The sequence below is a fragment of the Paramisgurnus dabryanus genome, chromosome 4 (assembly GCF_030506205.2).
Source record: "Paramisgurnus dabryanus chromosome 4, PD_genome_1.1, whole genome shotgun sequence".
Classification (NCBI taxonomy): Eukaryota; Metazoa; Chordata; class Actinopteri; order Cypriniformes; family Cobitidae; genus Paramisgurnus; species Paramisgurnus dabryanus.
The window spans coordinates 17795492-17813020 of NC_133340.1; the positions used below are offsets into that span (position 1 = coordinate 17795492).

Sequence of the window (17529 nt, forward strand, 5' to 3'; positions counted from 1 at the left end):
AGGTGAAGGGACAAAAGGAACTAAAAGAAAGATTAATCACCATAATGATGACTTCAACCCAAAACAAACTAGAGATTTAATATGATAAAGTTTTTGGAAAATGTCCATTTGACTTGCAATTACATCACGTCAGAAAGAAGATTTGTCTACTTTATCACATGTGTAGATGCTGGAATAGTTGAGCACTTGTTCTGACTCGGATGTTTAGAAGTTAAACTTATCATCCATGTAAAGAAAATAATTCCGCTTCAGTTTTACTTTTTAACACTCTGTAAGATGGAGTCATATATATATATATACACACAGCAGTGTTCAAGAGTTTTAACGGCATAACATTTTGTATCCTTTAATGCACGGCAAGCCGTTGATTGCCCTGCTTATTCTATGGTCAATTGTCAATATATAGACGAGTATTGTTTTTTAACCATATATTTATTATATTGTCAGTTTGCATATCACATCAAATTATACAGTGAATAACATCTGTCAACATATAACAGATAGCAAACATTTTCACCCTCCAACCCCCCCATTCACAAAAAAAAGTAAAGAAAAAGGAAAACAAAATTCAGCAGTAGTTAAAGCATTGCTGTAACATTGCATTTATTGAAATGCAATAATATAATTATTATCAAACTTTTTAGGAGAAAGAGATTGTCCTGTGTCTATTTTTAAAGGTGACATAGAATGATTGAACAGGGTATTTATCGTTGTTCTGTGATGTGACATGTAGACAAAAAGTTTTTTGTTTGGGTCTGTAATGCCTTAGAAGCTTCCTAAAAACCTCTCTCAGATAGCTCTATTAGCTATTTTAAACAAGTGGTTTTGCAATCTCATTACTGATTGGCTGACTTTGCTGCCACTCAAAAAATGTAGTCAATTATTTTAAAGTGGAGGGGCAGTGAGATGCCTGTGATGTCATAAGCATCAGTTTATCAGATTGGGCCGTTTTCTGGCTGACATTTCTAAAAGAGGAATTTCTATGAGACTGAGATGTTTAGCATGTTTAGCACTTTTTGTGTGTTTGTGAATGTGGGTAGACTACCATTATTCAACAAAGACAAGGTAAAAAGGTTTTTTCATTCTCTGTCCCCTTTAAGTATATAACAATTATTTCAGTGTCGTTTGTTAGTATGTTTCTTCTTGTGATTATAAAAACTTCCTAAATAACCAAATCTCTCTCCACAAATCGAGCAGATGTAAGGTTTCTCTCCAGTGTGAACTCTCTGATGAACTATCAGATTAGATTTATGACGGAAACGTTTATCACAGAGTGAACATTGATGGAGTTTCTCTTCAGAGTGAATATTCTGGTGTGATTTTAATGAACCTGAATCCCTATAGGTTTTTCCACATTCACTGCACAGATACGGTCTCTCATTGGTGTGTATACGCATGTGTCTCTTCAGATGATGTTTGTGGCTGAACCTCATCTCACAGCGAGGACACTCGAATGGTTTTTCTCCTGTGTGAATTCTCTGATGAGCATCAAGATTTTGTTTGGTAATAAAATATTTGCCACATTCAGTGCAGTAGAAAGGCTTTTCACGGCTGCGTGTCCTCATGTGGACGTTTATATTAGTTGTTGGTGTAAAAAAATCCTTCCCACACTGCTTCTCTCTGTGCTCTTCTGAATGAAGTTTCTTCTCTTGTAAGGTAGTAAAGCTGATCTCAGACCTGGTGAAGAGTTTCTGTTCTGTGTGTTCTCTCTCTAAATGTATCTGTGAGCTCAATGTCTCTCCACCAGTGATGAAAGAATGAGTTTGTGCTGTCAGTCCCTCTTTTGATGTTGAGGACGAACATAATTCACTCTTCACATCTAAAAGAAACAAAACATGAATCACTTTTATTTACACATAGAATGATGAATTGAGATTCTGTATCTTTTTCTATAATCTTTGATTAATCGTCAATAAGAATTAAATAAACAATAATGTGTATATCTTTGTAAAGGTATAAAAGTGATTTAGTCAAGAGCAGTGAGATATTAATTGTTTGATTAACATTAGTGACCCCCAGGTGAAAAAGTAGTATACTTCTATAGTGTACTTAAAGTGCTTTATTTTCGCACACTAATTTTGTACTTGATATACTAAAAATTCATCTTTAGTACTTCTTAAGATGTTCTTGAGATCATCTTTGCGGGCACGCTTTATAAATGAGGTCCCTGATGCTGTATTTTTTATGAAATACGGACCTGGGGCCTCATTTATAAAATGCTGCGTAAAAACCTTCCTAAATTTGATCTTACGATCATTTAACAAAAATGCGTACATGTGATTCATAAACCGAACGTACGCGCAGAAAACGCGCGTACCCCTTTCAAATCTACAAATCAGAAATGAACTTGAACTTGTGCGCGCAGCCGAGCAGTTTCAGATCTCCGCCTTTAAACGATGCGTAATTAATGTCAGACATATAAAAAGCGCTTGTCAATGTTTAAACCAAATTTCAAACAGCAAGAATGGCTTATATTTCCAAAAACCTGCAGCAATCAGACAAGCAAAAGTGCGTACGTCTGCTCAGACCCTGACGTGGCGCTAAGCACTTTTCCACGTCAAAGACGGTTTTTATAAATATGGACTTTGCCGTGGATTTTCGCCTACGCACACTTTACGATCAAATCTGTGCGTACGCAGGCTTTATAAATGATGCCCCAGATATGGCCGCCTGCTGTCTGTGAGCGTTCATAACTCTCATCTTCTGTTTTACATAAGTCTTTAATCAGTAGATCATAAAATAATCACGTTTGCCTCACTGTAGCATTAAAAGAACAGGTTTTATTGCAACTATTTGACCAGTACAAGTTACGTACATAACCCTGGTTCCATGAGAAGGGAACGAAACGCTGCGTCGCCATTGCACAAAAGAAAGCTTGGTCGCCGGGAAACCTTCCTGGGTAAACTAAAGCCTCCACTGAGAAATCCTGTGTACATATGATACCAATGCTCGCACAGGACACACCAAATTAGCTTTTCCTGGTCGGCACTCCTGAGCGGCCTCCTGCACATTGTTCAATACCTAAGCACGTGTCTTGGTTATGGGTAGAGAAAGGCCTTCGCCATCTCTGGGGCAAATACAAGACACATAGGAGATGCAGACAGGGCTCTCGATTTATGGAGATAATAGCATAGACTTAAAAAAAAAATGGACGTAGTATCCGTGGCGTCACCCATTGGTTTGTGAAGATCGTTTTTGATGCTTAAAGGCGTTCTAAGCGAATCTGTGAGACATTAGTATTTGTTGACGTTTGAATTGTTTTCAAACAGACGGAGCATAGCTAACTCCTCCCCCTTCCTTCCGTGCTTTCATGAATGCGCCCAAATCCTTCTTGTCATTTATTGGCTGGAATACTTTGTTATGGTTTCTGTTGTAGGTTTGGCCATTGTGTTGTTATTGCCGTGTGTGAAGCCTGGGCTGTCTACAGAGATCGTGTTTTTTTACAGTTTGATCAGCGGACAGGCAGCAAGCAGATAGTGAGGAGATGTTTGCTGTATGTAACAATAAATGTTTTATGGTCTAAAACGCGTCAATTCGCTTAGAGCACTTTTAAAGTAGGCGTTACCTGCCGTCGCCATCTTGGCAGCGCGTCACCGCAAATAACTTGCGGAGGATAACCGAAAATGGGTAAAGAGGCGGGACATGGGTGAAGCTGAGGTGACTGGTTGCTGAAACCACGCCCCCAGCTGGATTCTAGTGACAGCAGTGGCTGTTCACCCCTCACTCAATTGGCCACGCCCATAATTACGCAGAACTTTAAGGCTTAATATCATTTAAAGGCGCTCTAAGCGAATAATGTGCGACGTCACTTCCTGTTGATGTTTGAACTGTTTTCAAACAGACAGAGCGTAGCTAACTCCTCCCCCTCCCCCTCCCTTCCGTGCTTTCATGAACGCGCCCAACCCCCACCCCCAAACCTTCTTGTCGTTTATTGGCTGGAACACTTTGTTATGGTTTCTGTTTGTAGGTTTGGCCATTTGTTGATATTGCCGTTTGTGAAGCCTGGGCTGTCTACAGAGATCGCGTTTTTTTACAGTTTGATCAGCGGACAGGCAGCAAGCAGATAGTGAGGAGATGTTTCCGGTATGTAACAAAAAATGTTTTATGGTCTAAAACGCTTCAATTCGCTTAGAGCACCTTTAAATGGATGCGTTACAAAAGATTTACCCCCCCTTACAGTTGTCATGAATGGCAAAATTAGCTATACAGACCAAAAACACTTCTTGTACCAGCCTGTAAACATATTTATTTCTGCTAAAGATGGCAATTTTAACATGGAGGTCTATGGGAAGTGACTCTCTAAAGAAGGCAGTCGAAAAATTGCAGTTTAAGTCACTTCTTTATTGGTTTCATCATTGAGATCGGAAGGTTGCCCCTCGGATAATAGCCAGAAAAAACACTGTCAAAGAGGACAGAAGCCGTCTGGCGCTGTGTCAAGTGGCTCAAACATAGACCCTGAGAGCTCTTCCAGCTAAATATACAATTGAAGTGAAATTGTGGTTAAAACAAGCAAAAATATATCTGCCAATAGGGTGAGATTTTTTTCAGGAATTAAGTGTTTAAGTGTTTGAAAATAATTGAGGAGACATACCTGAGAGAATAAAATCCTGACCATCATTATGACTGTCTTCATATTCATCTGCTGTGGGTTCAGTTTTTATTTCTGTAGGTTCAGTTTTTATTTCTGTAGGATCAATTTGTATTTCTGTGGGTTCAGTTTTGATCTTCATCATCATGAAGTCGACGGGTTTGACTGAACACATCTTGAGTTTGGTCTGCAGGATCTGCTGCTGTTCTCCAGCGTTACAGACAGAATCCAGAGACTCTGTGGAGGTTTGATCAGTAGATTCCTCATCCTGTAAGCCCTGATCAGTTCCTACTGATTTACAGCACATCACATCCATCTCATCATCAATACTAAAATACACAGAGACAAGACTCTGTTTACACTCAATAAAACACTCAAGAGAGAAAAACACTGAGGATACACAAACACATCACACGCGAGCTCTTTCTTTCTTTCTTTAGTGGGTTTATCTGCGGACTAAAGAGCTGCAGAGCGCCTCCTGCTGTACTGGAGAGAGGAGACGCTGCTCTGTTTGTCATTTGTATCTTAAATAAATCGTATTTTAAGGACATAAATATATAATTGAGTTGTATTAAGTGCTTATATGACAAAATTCAACTAAAGTTTCTCAGGATTAGTATTTGAATGGGTTATTATGTGATTGCTTTCTTTTGTTTGTGCTTATTTTTTAAACCCCATAGTGAGATATTTTGTTTCATAACTGCCCTGCTAAAAACATGACAGAAATTATAGGGTTTAATGGTTTAAATTGTATTTTTATTGGTTGTAATGGAAACTATAATGCTGGGTCTATATTGGTATGTGTTGGGTTTTGGTGGGGGAATTATAAATACAACTGGAATATGTCCCAAAACACGCTACAGAAAGAAATTTCATACTAAATTGAAATTGGCTATTAGGTCTCTTCTCTTGGGTTTTAAGGGATTCATTTAAAGGGAGCGTTTTTGGATGTGTCTTATTAGGAATATCTAATTCAGCCCTGCATACATTAGTAGGTGTTCTTCTCTGAACTCTCAAAATATTTCTACAGAATTCAGCATGAAGGGATTCAACTGGATGTTTGTCCCATTTGAACGTCTTCTCTCTCCAGTACAGCAGGAGGCGCTCTGCAGCTCTTAAGTCCGCCGATAAACCCACTAAAGAAAGAAAGAAAGAGCTCGCGTGTGATGTGTTTGTGTATCCTCAGTGTTTTTCTCTCTTGAGTGTTTTATTGAGTGTAAACAGAGTCTTGTCTCTGTGTATTTTAGTGTTGATGATGGATGTAATGTGCTGGAAATCAGAAACTGATCAGGGCTTACAGGAGGAGGAATCTACTGATCAAACCTCCACAGAGTCTCTGGATTCTGTCTGGAACGCTGGAGAACAGCAGCAGATCCTGCAGACCAAACTCAACATGTGTTCAGTCAAACTAAAGGACTGTGGGAACCAAACTGAGATTAAAACAGAACCCACAGAAATAAAAATAGAACCAACAGAAGACGACGACGACGATGATGATGACTACGACGACGACGACGACGATGATGATGATGATGATGACTACGACGACGACGACAGTGAGTACATTCCTTCAGGTATATTTCTTTGAATGATATTATTTCGCAGCATTGGTGTAAATTCCTGTTTTAATAAAGATGAGTTTTGCTTCAGACAGGTTAAATAACACAAAAAGTGAATTAATTTATTATATTTATTTCAAGCCTCTAATGGGAAGCATAAGCTCTGTGTGCTTATTACATGGCTACTTGCCAGACATGAATTACTGATTTGATATTTGAATAGCTTGTCTTAAAGCAACACTGTGTAGTTTCCATGTTAAAATTACTTACAGCTCCCCCATGTGGTTGAAAAGCGCAACAGTGCCTGGTATCAGACACTCTTCTGCAGGCCACTTTCAGAGTGTGCTTGTAGCAGCTAGGAGGCTGCTCAGGTTGCAGAAACAGTACAATTTGTCCAGTTAAAAGTTGTTCTATCACTGAAATAATTTTAGAGACATTATTTAAAGGTAAAAAAAACTACATAGTGTTGCTTTAAGAAATGCAAACCTTCCGCAAGAAAGACGAGTTTTTACTTAAAGCCAAAGCGCGTTCGCACAGTTTTAAAGTCCAAACAACCCAGCTAACCAAACGAGGGAAATATTAAACAAAGCTAATATACAACATTAGTATACAAAAGTGTAACAAAACATGCCAGAGTGTACAAATCATTTATCACAAATTGTGCATTTGTGAAAAATGTTGTTAGGCCACGAGCACCAAGGTTCAAGGACCTTCTTCTTTTTCTTCTTTCTGAGTTTTTATTGTTAACATCACCGGAAGAAGCATAGGTACCTTTTCGTTTTCAGTCACCATCTTTCATGTTTAACTACTGGCCGTGCGAGCTCGCCAAAGTCTGTTGTTTGTAAAATCGTCGTTGTTTTTGCTGAAGTTGAGTAAAGACATTCTTGAAATTGTAAAGACATTTAGTTTAATTGCTAAACTACAAGTGAACGAAATTTTAATAAATTTGAAAGACTACCACAGGTGGTTTTACCTCTACCAAAATCTGCTTGAATGTTAAAGAATGGGAAGCAGCCGTATAGCCATGTAGTAGATGTCTGTATATATAGACTGAATAAAGAGTGTTATTTGGTGTAATTATTAGTGGTTTGTTTTATTATATATCCGACTTTTCACAAGTAGAATATGTAGAGGATATATCAAACAGCTTATCCTGAAAGATTCCGGTCAATATCTTAAAAAGTAATAGCAAAAACTTCTTATTTTCATGATTCGGTCACACATTTTCTTGAATTTTAATGGAAAACATGGGACAGTGATGATTTTCGAGTTTCAAATGGCCAGTATTTTGTTATTCTTGAACCAATAAACATGATCTTGGTCTCATTTAAAAGCTTTTTTCAAGCTCCTAATGTGAATTGGTTCTATAATGGTAATGAAATGACCTCTCTGGGATGTAACAGTCACGATGTTAGCTGGTTACATTACCAAAAATAAATTACATAACTGGTTTGTGGTGAGTTAGTGATAAAGATGAACAGGTACTTACATTTTTATGATCTTGGGTCAAATTCTGCTAAAATCTGCTATTTAGGTTAGGGTTAGTTAGGGCTAGGTTAGGGCTATTAGGTTGGGCAATGGTTCATAAAAGATTTTTGATGCTATTCTATTTCTTTCAGATAAGAAGAGTGTCCGTTTTACTAACTTACACGAGAAGAAACTTCATTCAGAAGATCACAAAGAGAAGAAGAAGAAGCAGTTTCCCTGTGAGCAGTGTGGAAGGATTTGTGTTTCTTCTTCTAGTCTGATCATTCACATGAGGACACACAGTGGTGAAAGGCCTTTCCACTGCACTTACTGTGACAAATGTTTTCTCTGCAAAGGAAGTCTTAATGTTCATGAGAGAACTCACACAGGAGAAAAACCACACCAGTGTCCTCTATGTGAGAAGAGATTCATTAGTGGACACCATTTAAACAAACATGTGCGTTTACACACCAATGAGAGACCGTATCAGTGCAGTGAATGTGGAAAAACCTTTAGGATTTTAGATTCTTTAAGACACCATAAAGTAACACACTCTGAAAGACTTCATCAATGTTCACACTGTGATAAACGTTTTTATCATAAAAAGGATCTGATAATCCATGAGAGAGTTCACACGGGAGAGAGACCTTATCTCTGTTCTCACTGTGGAAAGAGCTTCTCTAATCCAAGTACTTTTAAAGTCCATCAGAGAGTTCATACTGGAGAGAAACCTCATCACTGCAGTGTTTGTGGGAAGAGTTTCAGTCGACGTTGCAATCTAGTGACACACCAGAGAATTCATACAGGTGAAAAACCTTACAAATGCTCTCAGTGTGGAGAGGGGTTTAATCAAGCGGTTCTTCTGAGAATCCATCAGAGAGTTCATACAGGCGAGAAACCTTACCGCTGCTTGATCTGTGGAGAAAGATTCGCTAATGTAGGACCTTTTAAGACTCATCAGAAGAAGCATGCTGAACAACAAACTGATCTGTGAAAAAGACAAATAACTTGTACATAAAAGATTTTTTACCAACACAATTCACATTTGTAGTGGACTTTGTATTTTCTTTCCTGTACTGTAATTATAGTTACAGTTATAGTATAAGTTTTTTTCCTTTCCAAGATACCTTTATTAACTTAAAGAGCACATATAGCATTGCTAAAATGTGGTTGCGTGGTTTATGGTGCAAAAAACACATTATTTTCTCCTTTATGCCCTGCCTACCTAAAACACATTGATTTTGTATAAAGCTCATTGATTTGAAAAGCGTTTTGTTCCCGTTTGGCCAGCTTACCAGTATGTTGGGATTGGCCTGAATACCTCTGACGTCAGACAAAAAAACCATTCTTACTTTAAAGATTAGCTCACAATGTAATACTGACAGGAGTTAATATTGTGTTTACTAGCGGAATCTGATCCTGAAAATGCAGATGACCAAGCTGATCGATTAACTTTACCAGCTTTAGCAGGATGTAACAGATTGGTAAGGTAAGGATACCAAAACATTAAAACCATGTTTGCATTTGTGATCGTAGAAACGACAAACAAGTGCTACTGCATAAAACTTTGTGTTTGAATCATGGTTTAGTCAGTCTCTTTAAATATGAAAACATAGACTACTTGTAGGCTGTGAGTCAGAAGTGGGGAAGAATTATGATAATGACCGTTGTGTCCACATCAACCGGCCCAGGAAGTAAACTCTTGCCTACAATCTGTGTTTTATGTTGGAAATGATAACTCGCGTCATCTTCATTTGTACCTTATATCATTAACATGTACTAATATACACTTACACACCAAAGGATGTGTAAAATCTTGAATTGTATTATTGGTGCTCTTCAAAATAAAATTCTGTTTTAATATCAAAAGAACAGTTGATCTGGTTCTGATCGGCTCCACTAGAAGACAAGGTTTATTTTATGCCAGGAACACGCAGATGTTTTAGAGTTAGATATGTACATACATACCCTTTTCAGCTCCATTCGTCCCGTACTTCTGTCTGATGTACCCACCGCTAGCCTAGCTTAGCACAAAGACTGGAAGTGAATGGCTCCAGCTAGCATACTGCTCCCAATAAGTGACAAAATAACGCCAACATTTTTCTATTTATATATTGTGATTTGTATAGTCACACCATGTACACATAACAAGGTCATATGAGACACAGCCATCTTTTATTCTCAGAAGGCGAAGCACAGTTCTTTATGCAATAGTCATTCTGAAAACACTGATCATTATTTTTAATTCATTTTCGCCAAAATACTCTGGAGTCTGGAGATCAGTTCAGGACTAGTTGAAAGAAAAAGAGGTGGTTGTTGATGGTTTCGTTTTTCACCTTACAACAAATTTTATACAGGATACCCAAAGACTGTGTCCAGTTTTATTTGCTTAATAATATTGTAATATTGGCAAATATTTAATTTATAAATGTAGAGGTTTTTAATACCTTCCACTATTCATTGCATTTAGAAATTACTTAAAGTATTTTTCTAAAAACCTAGCCAAAATTAGAGGCCGTAATGCAATGTCTCAAGTCTCAATTTATTTATAAAGCACGATTAAAAACAACTCCAGTTGACCAATGTGCTGTACAATGATATAATGACTAATAAAAAAAACACAAATATACAAACCACATAAACATCAGACAACAAACATCATCACACGTCATAGGCCTTAGTAAAAAAAGTATGATTTTAACTTTGATTTAAAAATATGTAATGTTGGTGATCTTATATGAAGCGGTAACGTGTTCCAAAGTTTAGGTGCGGCTATGGCAAAAGCTTGATCACCCCTAGATTTTAATTTGGACTTTAGTTGGCAGAACGAAGAGTTCTTTCTGGACGATATTCATACAACAAATCCGAGAGGTAGAGGGGAGCGAGTCCATTTACGATTTAAAAACGAGCAATGAAGCTGCTTGATCTTTTGATATCACATGATTTATTGTAAAATTGCTTTTGATGCTTATTTATCTTTTTATTTCAAAATTATTTTATTTATTTATGAGTATGCTTTCTGGTTATGTTGTGTTAAGCCTTTCATGTCAATGAAGACATTTGACTTTGTTGTAAAAAAAGTTTTGAATTCGTAAAAAACAAAAGCACAGGCGAAGTCCAGCTGTAATAAATATGCTCATTGTGAATGAGGTGGTGAGTGTGCTGTGCTTCACACTCCAGTCCAGTTAGTGGCGGTAAATGCAACAAAAGTTGGTTTGTCATCAGCCATAAAATGTCTACAGAAGAAGAAGTGTTGAGCGTCTTCTCTCTCCAGTACAGCAGGAGGCGCTCTGCAGCGCTTTAGTCCGCAGATAAACCCACTAAAGAAAGAAAGAAAGAGCTCGCGAGTGATGTGTTTGTGTATCCTCAGTGTTTTCCTCTCTTGAGTGTTTTATTGAGTGTAAACAGAGTCTTGTCTCTGTGTATTTTAGTGTTGATGATGGATGTGATGTGCTGTAAATCAGGAACTGATCAGGGTTTACAGGATGAGGAATCTACTGATCAAACCTCCACAGAGTCTCTGGATTCTGTCTGGAACGCTGGAGAACAGCAGCAGATCCTGCAGACCAAACTCAAGATGTGTTCAGTCAAACTAAATGACTGTGGGAACCAAACTGAGATTAAAACAGAACCCACAGAAATAAAAATAGAACCAACAGAAGACGACGACGATGACGATGATGATGATGATGACTACGACGACGACGACAGTGAATACATTCCTTCAGGTATATTTCTTTGAATGATATTATTTCGCAGCATTGGTGTAAATTCCTGTTTTAATAAAGATGAGTTTTGCTTCAGACAGGTTAAATAACACAAAAGTGAATTAATTTATTATATTTATTTCAAGCCTCTAATGGGAAGCATAAGCTCTGTGTGCTTATTACATGGCTACTTGCCAGACATGAATTACTGATTTGATATTTGAATAGCTTGTCTTAAAGCAACACTGTGTAGTTTCCATGCAGAGGCGATTCTAGGGTTAGAGCTTTAGGGGTGCTGACCACCCAATGAGCTCCGCTGCCACCATCCACTCTTTTTTTCTACAGAAACCAATAATATGTCTATTGCAAAAATAACTATCATTTTAACATTGGTTCAACTAACTCCAAAATCCAGATTTTTTTGGACACCTTTCAGGCATGAAAACGGGTCAGGGGTGAAAAAGATGAGAATAAAATTACCCCTCTAGGGTTTGGGAGCATGCTCCCCCTTAAAACTTTTTTTAAAATTACATATTTTAAAGCATCAATCTGATGAGTTTTGAGATGCATTTTTTTGCCATTAATGCCATGTTAAAGTATCAGGACAAAAGGTGGGCTACAGCAGCAGTGTGGGTATGGTTTTATGTGGATATACAATGTGTCGTTTTAAGCCTTTGTCAAAATGACAAATCTCCTAATTTATAACTTTTATGCCTACAACATATGGTAGGTTTATAAATAGTTTGTTAATTTGCAGCTTTTCTTTTAACAGTCCTTTAATTGAACCATTACCTTAACTATATGTCTAAAACAAAACACTTGTGACTCCTGCACTAAGGGTTAAAAACGTTATCCCTTTCATATTAATCTACATGTGACAAACTAAAAAAATATTTATTGTCTAGTTTGATAGTCAGACAGTTAGTGATTTCACACATAACTTACCGGTACTGGTGGTATACAGTGATATGTAGTTTGTTTTCACTCTGTTCCAAACGCCATGTTTTCATGACGACTGACCAGAAAAGACGCACGTGACGTCATGTTTACATGAACCCGATTGTTAAAATAAGTCTCAAATTAACGATAAATCATACAATAAACTTTAACAACGGAGACACACGTATGCAACTACCCACTGAGACGCACAAAACTGCATGCGCAAGTTGCGGAAGAACATTGTAACCGGCGCTACTTCTCTCCGTTTAAGTCTATGGACGAGTCACCCAGGTACTTTGCTACTCCGCAGCGCGCGGGTACCCGCCGGACTAAAATAATCAGAAAATAAACACTTATTATACGTGTACCATGGTGATTCAGTATAAGACAAAAACACGGCTTGAATGATTGATTCGTGATGTACTCGCTCATTATAAAAATAACGTAAACATTTTGTAAGATTTGAACAAAAAAGTTGCATCGCAACACTTTTAACTGATTCTCTCTCTGCGTGAGTTTCGCGCGATGCAGGTACAGAGAAGAGGATGACACCATTTGCTAAGCCGGGAGGTTTTCATTTTATACCTTAACATATACATTTTAAACCACAAACTACGGAGTATGTTTTGGACATTATTTAACCTTGTCAAAGACGAACGAACAATTTAGAATAAATACATTTCTTGCTCCAAGTTTTAGGGGTGCTGAGCTCCTTTTTAGGGGTGCTGAAGCACCCCTAAAAAGGGGCTAGCCTCGCCCATGTTTCCATGTAAAAATGACTTACAGCTCCCCCATGTGGTTGAAAAGCGCAACAGTGCCTGGTATCAGACACTCTTCTGCAGGCAGGGGGAGGGGCGGGGCTGTGTTTCCTACCCTCCACCGCCAATTTCAGAGTGTGCTTGTAGCAGCTAGGAGGCTGCTCAGGTTGCAGCAACAGTACAATTTGTCCAGTTAAAAGTTGTTCTATCACTGAAATAATTTTAGAGACATTATTTAAAGGTAAAAAAAAACTACATAGTGTTGCTTTAAGAAATGCAAACCTTCCGCAAGAAAGACGAGTTTTTACTTAAAGCCAAAGCGCGTTTGCACAGGTTTAAAGTCCAAACAACCCAGCTAACCAAACGAGGGAAATATTAAACAAAGCTAATATACAACATTAGTATACAAAAGTGTAAACAAAACATGCCAGAGTGTACTATCATTTATCACAAATTGTGCATTTGTGAAAAATGTTGTTAGGCCACGAGCACCAAGGTGCAAGGACCTTCTTCCTCTTCTTCTTCTTCCTCTTCTTCTTCTTCGGTATGTTGCTAACTCCGCTGTCGCGGCTGACTTTTTGGTTCCGTTCAACGAAACTCAAGATTTGCTCAGGCGGCGAGCGGTGATGTGGAAAATAAAGGCTCTGTTGGTTTGTTGATGGCGAAATTTCTGAGTTTTTATTGTAAACATCACCGGAAGAAGCATAGGTACCTTTTCGTTTTCAGTCACCACACTGTAAAAAAAAAATCCGTAAAAAAACGGTAAATCTCTGGCAGCAAAGTTGCCAGAGAAATTCTGTCAAATTACGGGAAAAAAATGTTTTTCAAAATAACATACAAAAACCGTTAAAATACAGAGAATCTTTTACGGTCATAATTCATTAAATTACAGAATATTACTGTTAATAACTGTTATAAAACTGTATAAAAACGTAAAAAGTATGTGAAAATACATGAAAAACAACTACCTTTCAGGTTAATCTCTGTAAAAATACGGCTTTTATTAGTTACTTTATTAAGTTACTCTATATTTATACAGTAATATTCTTTTTAAATACAGTTTATCTATGTAAAATAACTAAAAAAGACCTGCATAAAAACATAGTAAGTATGTGAAAATACATCAAAATACAACTACTTTTCAGATTAATCTCTGTAAAAATACAGCTTTTATTAGTTACTTTATTAAGTTACTCTGTATTTATACAGTAATATTCTTTTAAAAAACAGTTTATCTTTATAAAATAACTAAAAAAACCTGTATAAAAACGTAAAAAGTATGTGAAAATACATGAAAAACAACTACCTTTCAGGTTAATCTCTGTAAAAATACGGCTTTTATTAGTTACTTTATTAAGTTGCTCTGTATTTATACAGTAATATTCTTTTAAAATACCTAAAAAGACCTGTATAAAAACGTAATAAGTATGTGAAAATACATGAAAAACAACTACTTTTCAGGTTAATCTCTGTAAATGTACGGCTTTTAATAGTTATTTTATTAAATTGCTCTGTGTTTATACAGTAATATTCTTTTAAAATACAGTTTATCTTTGTAAAATAACTAAGAAGACCTGTATAAAAACGTAGTAAGTATGTGAAAATACATGAAATACAATTACTTTTCAGGCCAATCCCTGTAAATATACGGCTTTTATTAGTTATTTTATTAAATTGCTCTGTGTTTATACAGTAATATTCTTTTAAAATACAGTTTATCTTTTTAAAATAACTAAAAAGACCTGTATAAAAACGTAGCAAGTATGTGGAAAATACATGAAAAACAACTGCTTTTCAGGTTAATCCCTGTAAATATACGGCTTTTATTAGTTACTTTATTAAGTTGCTCTGTATTTATACAGTAATATTCTTTTAAAATACCTAAAAAGACCTGTATAAAAACGTAATAAGTATGTGAAAATACATGAAAAACAACTACTTTTCAGGTTAATCTCTGTAAATGTACGGCTTTTAATAGTTACTTTATTAAGTTGCTCTGTATTTATAAAGTAATATTCTTTTAAATCACAGTTTATCTTAGTAAAATAACCAGGAAAATTTCATAAAAACGTAATCAGTATGTGAAAATGCATGAAAAACAACTACTTTTCAGGTTAATCTCTGTAAAGGTATGGTTTTTATTAGCCATTTTATTAAAAGACATGTATAAAAATGTAATAGTATGTGAAAATACATTGTTAAAAAACAGTTTACTCTTAAATATAGCTTATCTTTACAAAACAACTAAGAGCAATGTATGAAACCCAATAAGTACATAAAATCAAAGACTAAAATATTACAAATATATTTTAACAAAATGATTGGACAATAGAAAAATAATCATAGTATGTTAAAATACCTCAAAAGTAGCTACATACATAATCTGTAAATTAAGGTATTTAGTTGTCGTTATATAAAACAGCCATGTCTACCAACATTAATTTTGTGTTAAAATATAGCCAATCTCATGTATAGTAACTAAGAAATGTTATTTCTTGCAGTAAAATAAAAACTATAAAAAATGTATAGGGTACCTCCTTTAAAACAGAACAGTCATTTTAGTCAATTGTAACCAGTATTTAATGTTAACTGGACAGTAGAAATACAAGCAAACCATGAAAAAATAGCTACATTATGATAATTAATAAAATAATTGTGTCAAATAAAATGTTTTACTGGCAAAATAAAAACATTTCATTGAGGAAACATTTCAGGACTTTTCTCCACTCAATGGACTTCAATAACTTTATAATCAAAATTATCTAGCTTCTGCAAGACGACAGTATGCATTCATATGGTGTCAGAAGAATTGTCCATCTTATATTACACAGATTTCAGATTAAAAACAGTCTACTATTTCCACACCTGGGTTGCCATGGTCATCCGATGTAGATCCACAAGCACAGGTTTTTCTATAATCTGAAATCACAAAAGAAGGAAATATTTTAAAAAAAATAAACTATTAAAATTTAGGGTTAGGACTAACTATGAATAACTCTTGCAGAGTGCACCTTTAAAGTGTAATGGATTAGTTTAAAGGGACACTCCACTTTAAAAAAAATAAAATAAAAAACACAGTTTCCACATTTTCCCGCTCCCTTAGAGTTAAACACTTGAATTTTACAGTTTTGGAATCCATTCAGCCGTTCTCCGGGTCTGGCTTTACCACTTTTAGCATAGCTTAGCATAATCCATTAAATCTGATTAGACCATTAGCATTGCATGTTTAAAAATAACCAAAGAGTTTCAATATCTTTCCTATGTAAAACTTAACTTCTGTAGTTACATCATGTACTAAGACCGACGGAAAATTAATTTGTGATATTCTAGGCAGATATGGTTAGCACTAGGGGTGGGCGTTATCTCGATATTCGACCTATAACGATATATTATTGGGACTCGAAATGGATTTTGACATATCGTATATATCGATATGATGTTTATATTAAATTCTGATTTCGCCACTTTGCTTCTTTGCCTTTTCTGTGTGCTGTGCTCGCCCCTGCCTCCTTGCTTTTGTTCCCCCTCCCCTCGCGTGTTTTCTCATTTAACATGGCGGCGCCCGTCACGGAATCAACACTAGCCACCACGAATAGATCTTCCATGATTCCCATTTACATGTATATTTTACTGTTTAAAACGGCTTAAATTCATTGTTGCGAACATTCAGCGCACCCCTCTCTCGTTCCGTGAGGCGCTTCGACAGCGCGCATCTCGCTCTCAATGACAGTGAAAAGGTGGCAGTGCTTTAATGTCCGTTTCTCCGTATACTTTCTTTTTTCACGGATGTTACTGACAGAGAAGACGACTTATCTAGTTTATCATGACCAAACAAAGGTTAGCAGTAGTGCTACATACACACACAGACCCAAACACACGTTTTCTTGATGTGAGAGCTATCTCTCTCCCTGTGATGCGGTGTGCAAGTGCACCTGTTCTTAAGTTTTCTGTGTAACAACAACAGTGTTTTCTCTCATATTTAACCCATTTACTCCTAAAACCTATGTTAGTCCAGGATAAATACCCTTATCTCCTGAGGGTTTTCAGAAAAAAAATTCAGTTGTTTTATTTTTGAATAAAAAGACGAAAATATGCATTTTCTTATTTTATAGTTAAAGTATAATTTTTGTATATATTTTTTTAAATGTTGCAGAAGCACTTTGTTCCTACCTCTTTGCACTTCAATAAAAAAAGCCCTTGTGAATTTTGACATTTGTTTTTCAGTAGTTTTTTTTTTTTTTTTGGGGGGGGGGGGTATTTTTCCATGCAAAGCCACTGGAATATATATCGTCCATCGAGATATAGCAAATATAATTTTCACTCCATATCGCCCAGCCCTAGTTAGCACTATACTCTCATTCTGGTGTATGAATCAAGGACTTTGCTGCTGTAACATTACGAAGTGCCCTGTGATTGAAAGTTACTAAGGGGACTACTTTCGGGCCCTGCGTAATATAATTGCCCCTGCTGCAGCCATTTACGGCAGCAAAGTCCTTGATTATTACACCAGA

At 36.4% G+C, this 17529-nt stretch overlaps 3 protein-coding genes across 5 annotated transcripts in view; 2 read left to right on the forward strand and 1 right to left on the reverse strand.

Annotated features, from left to right (window-relative positions):
* Positions 1 to 203: 203 nt before the first annotated feature.
* LOC135752371 (uncharacterized) lies at positions 204 to 5020 on the reverse strand. Its single transcript, XM_065270864.2, has 2 exons — positions 4592 to 5020; positions 204 to 1819 (listed from the first exon to the last, which is right to left on the reverse strand). The coding sequence occupies exons 1-2, from the start codon at positions 4902 to 4904 to the stop codon at positions 1116 to 1118; spliced, it is 1017 nt and encodes a 338-aa protein (XP_065126936.2). The 5' UTR covers positions 4905 to 5020; the 3' UTR covers positions 204 to 1115.
* Positions 5021 to 5739: 719 nt separating this feature from the next.
* On the forward strand, positions 5740 to 9440 carry LOC135750675 (uncharacterized). 2 transcript variants are annotated; one of them, XM_065269639.2, is made up of 2 exons: positions 5740 to 6162; positions 7767 to 9440. In XM_065269639.2, exons 1-2 carry the CDS (start codon positions 5841 to 5843, stop codon positions 8606 to 8608), a joined length of 1164 nt encoding a protein of 387 aa, XP_065125711.1. In that variant the 5' UTR covers positions 5740 to 5840; the 3' UTR covers positions 8609 to 9440. The 2 variants fall into 2 exon arrangements, with proteins under 2 accessions (XP_065125711.1, XP_065125712.1); XM_065269640.2 differs by having other exon boundaries at positions 5740 to 6144.
* A 1493-nt stretch (positions 9441 to 10933) lies between these two features.
* Positions 10934 to 17529, forward strand: part of LOC135750677 (uncharacterized) — a 37612-nt gene continuing 31016 nt past the window's right edge. The window contains exon 1 of one of the 2 annotated variants that reach the window (XM_065269643.2): positions 10934 to 11342. In XM_065269643.2, the coding sequence (XP_065125715.1) occupies positions 11051 to 11342 (292 nt within the window). In that variant the 5' untranslated portion in view covers positions 10934 to 11050. The remainder of the gene's footprint in view (positions 11343 to 17529) is intronic. The other variant, XM_065269644.2, reaches the window with a different exon arrangement.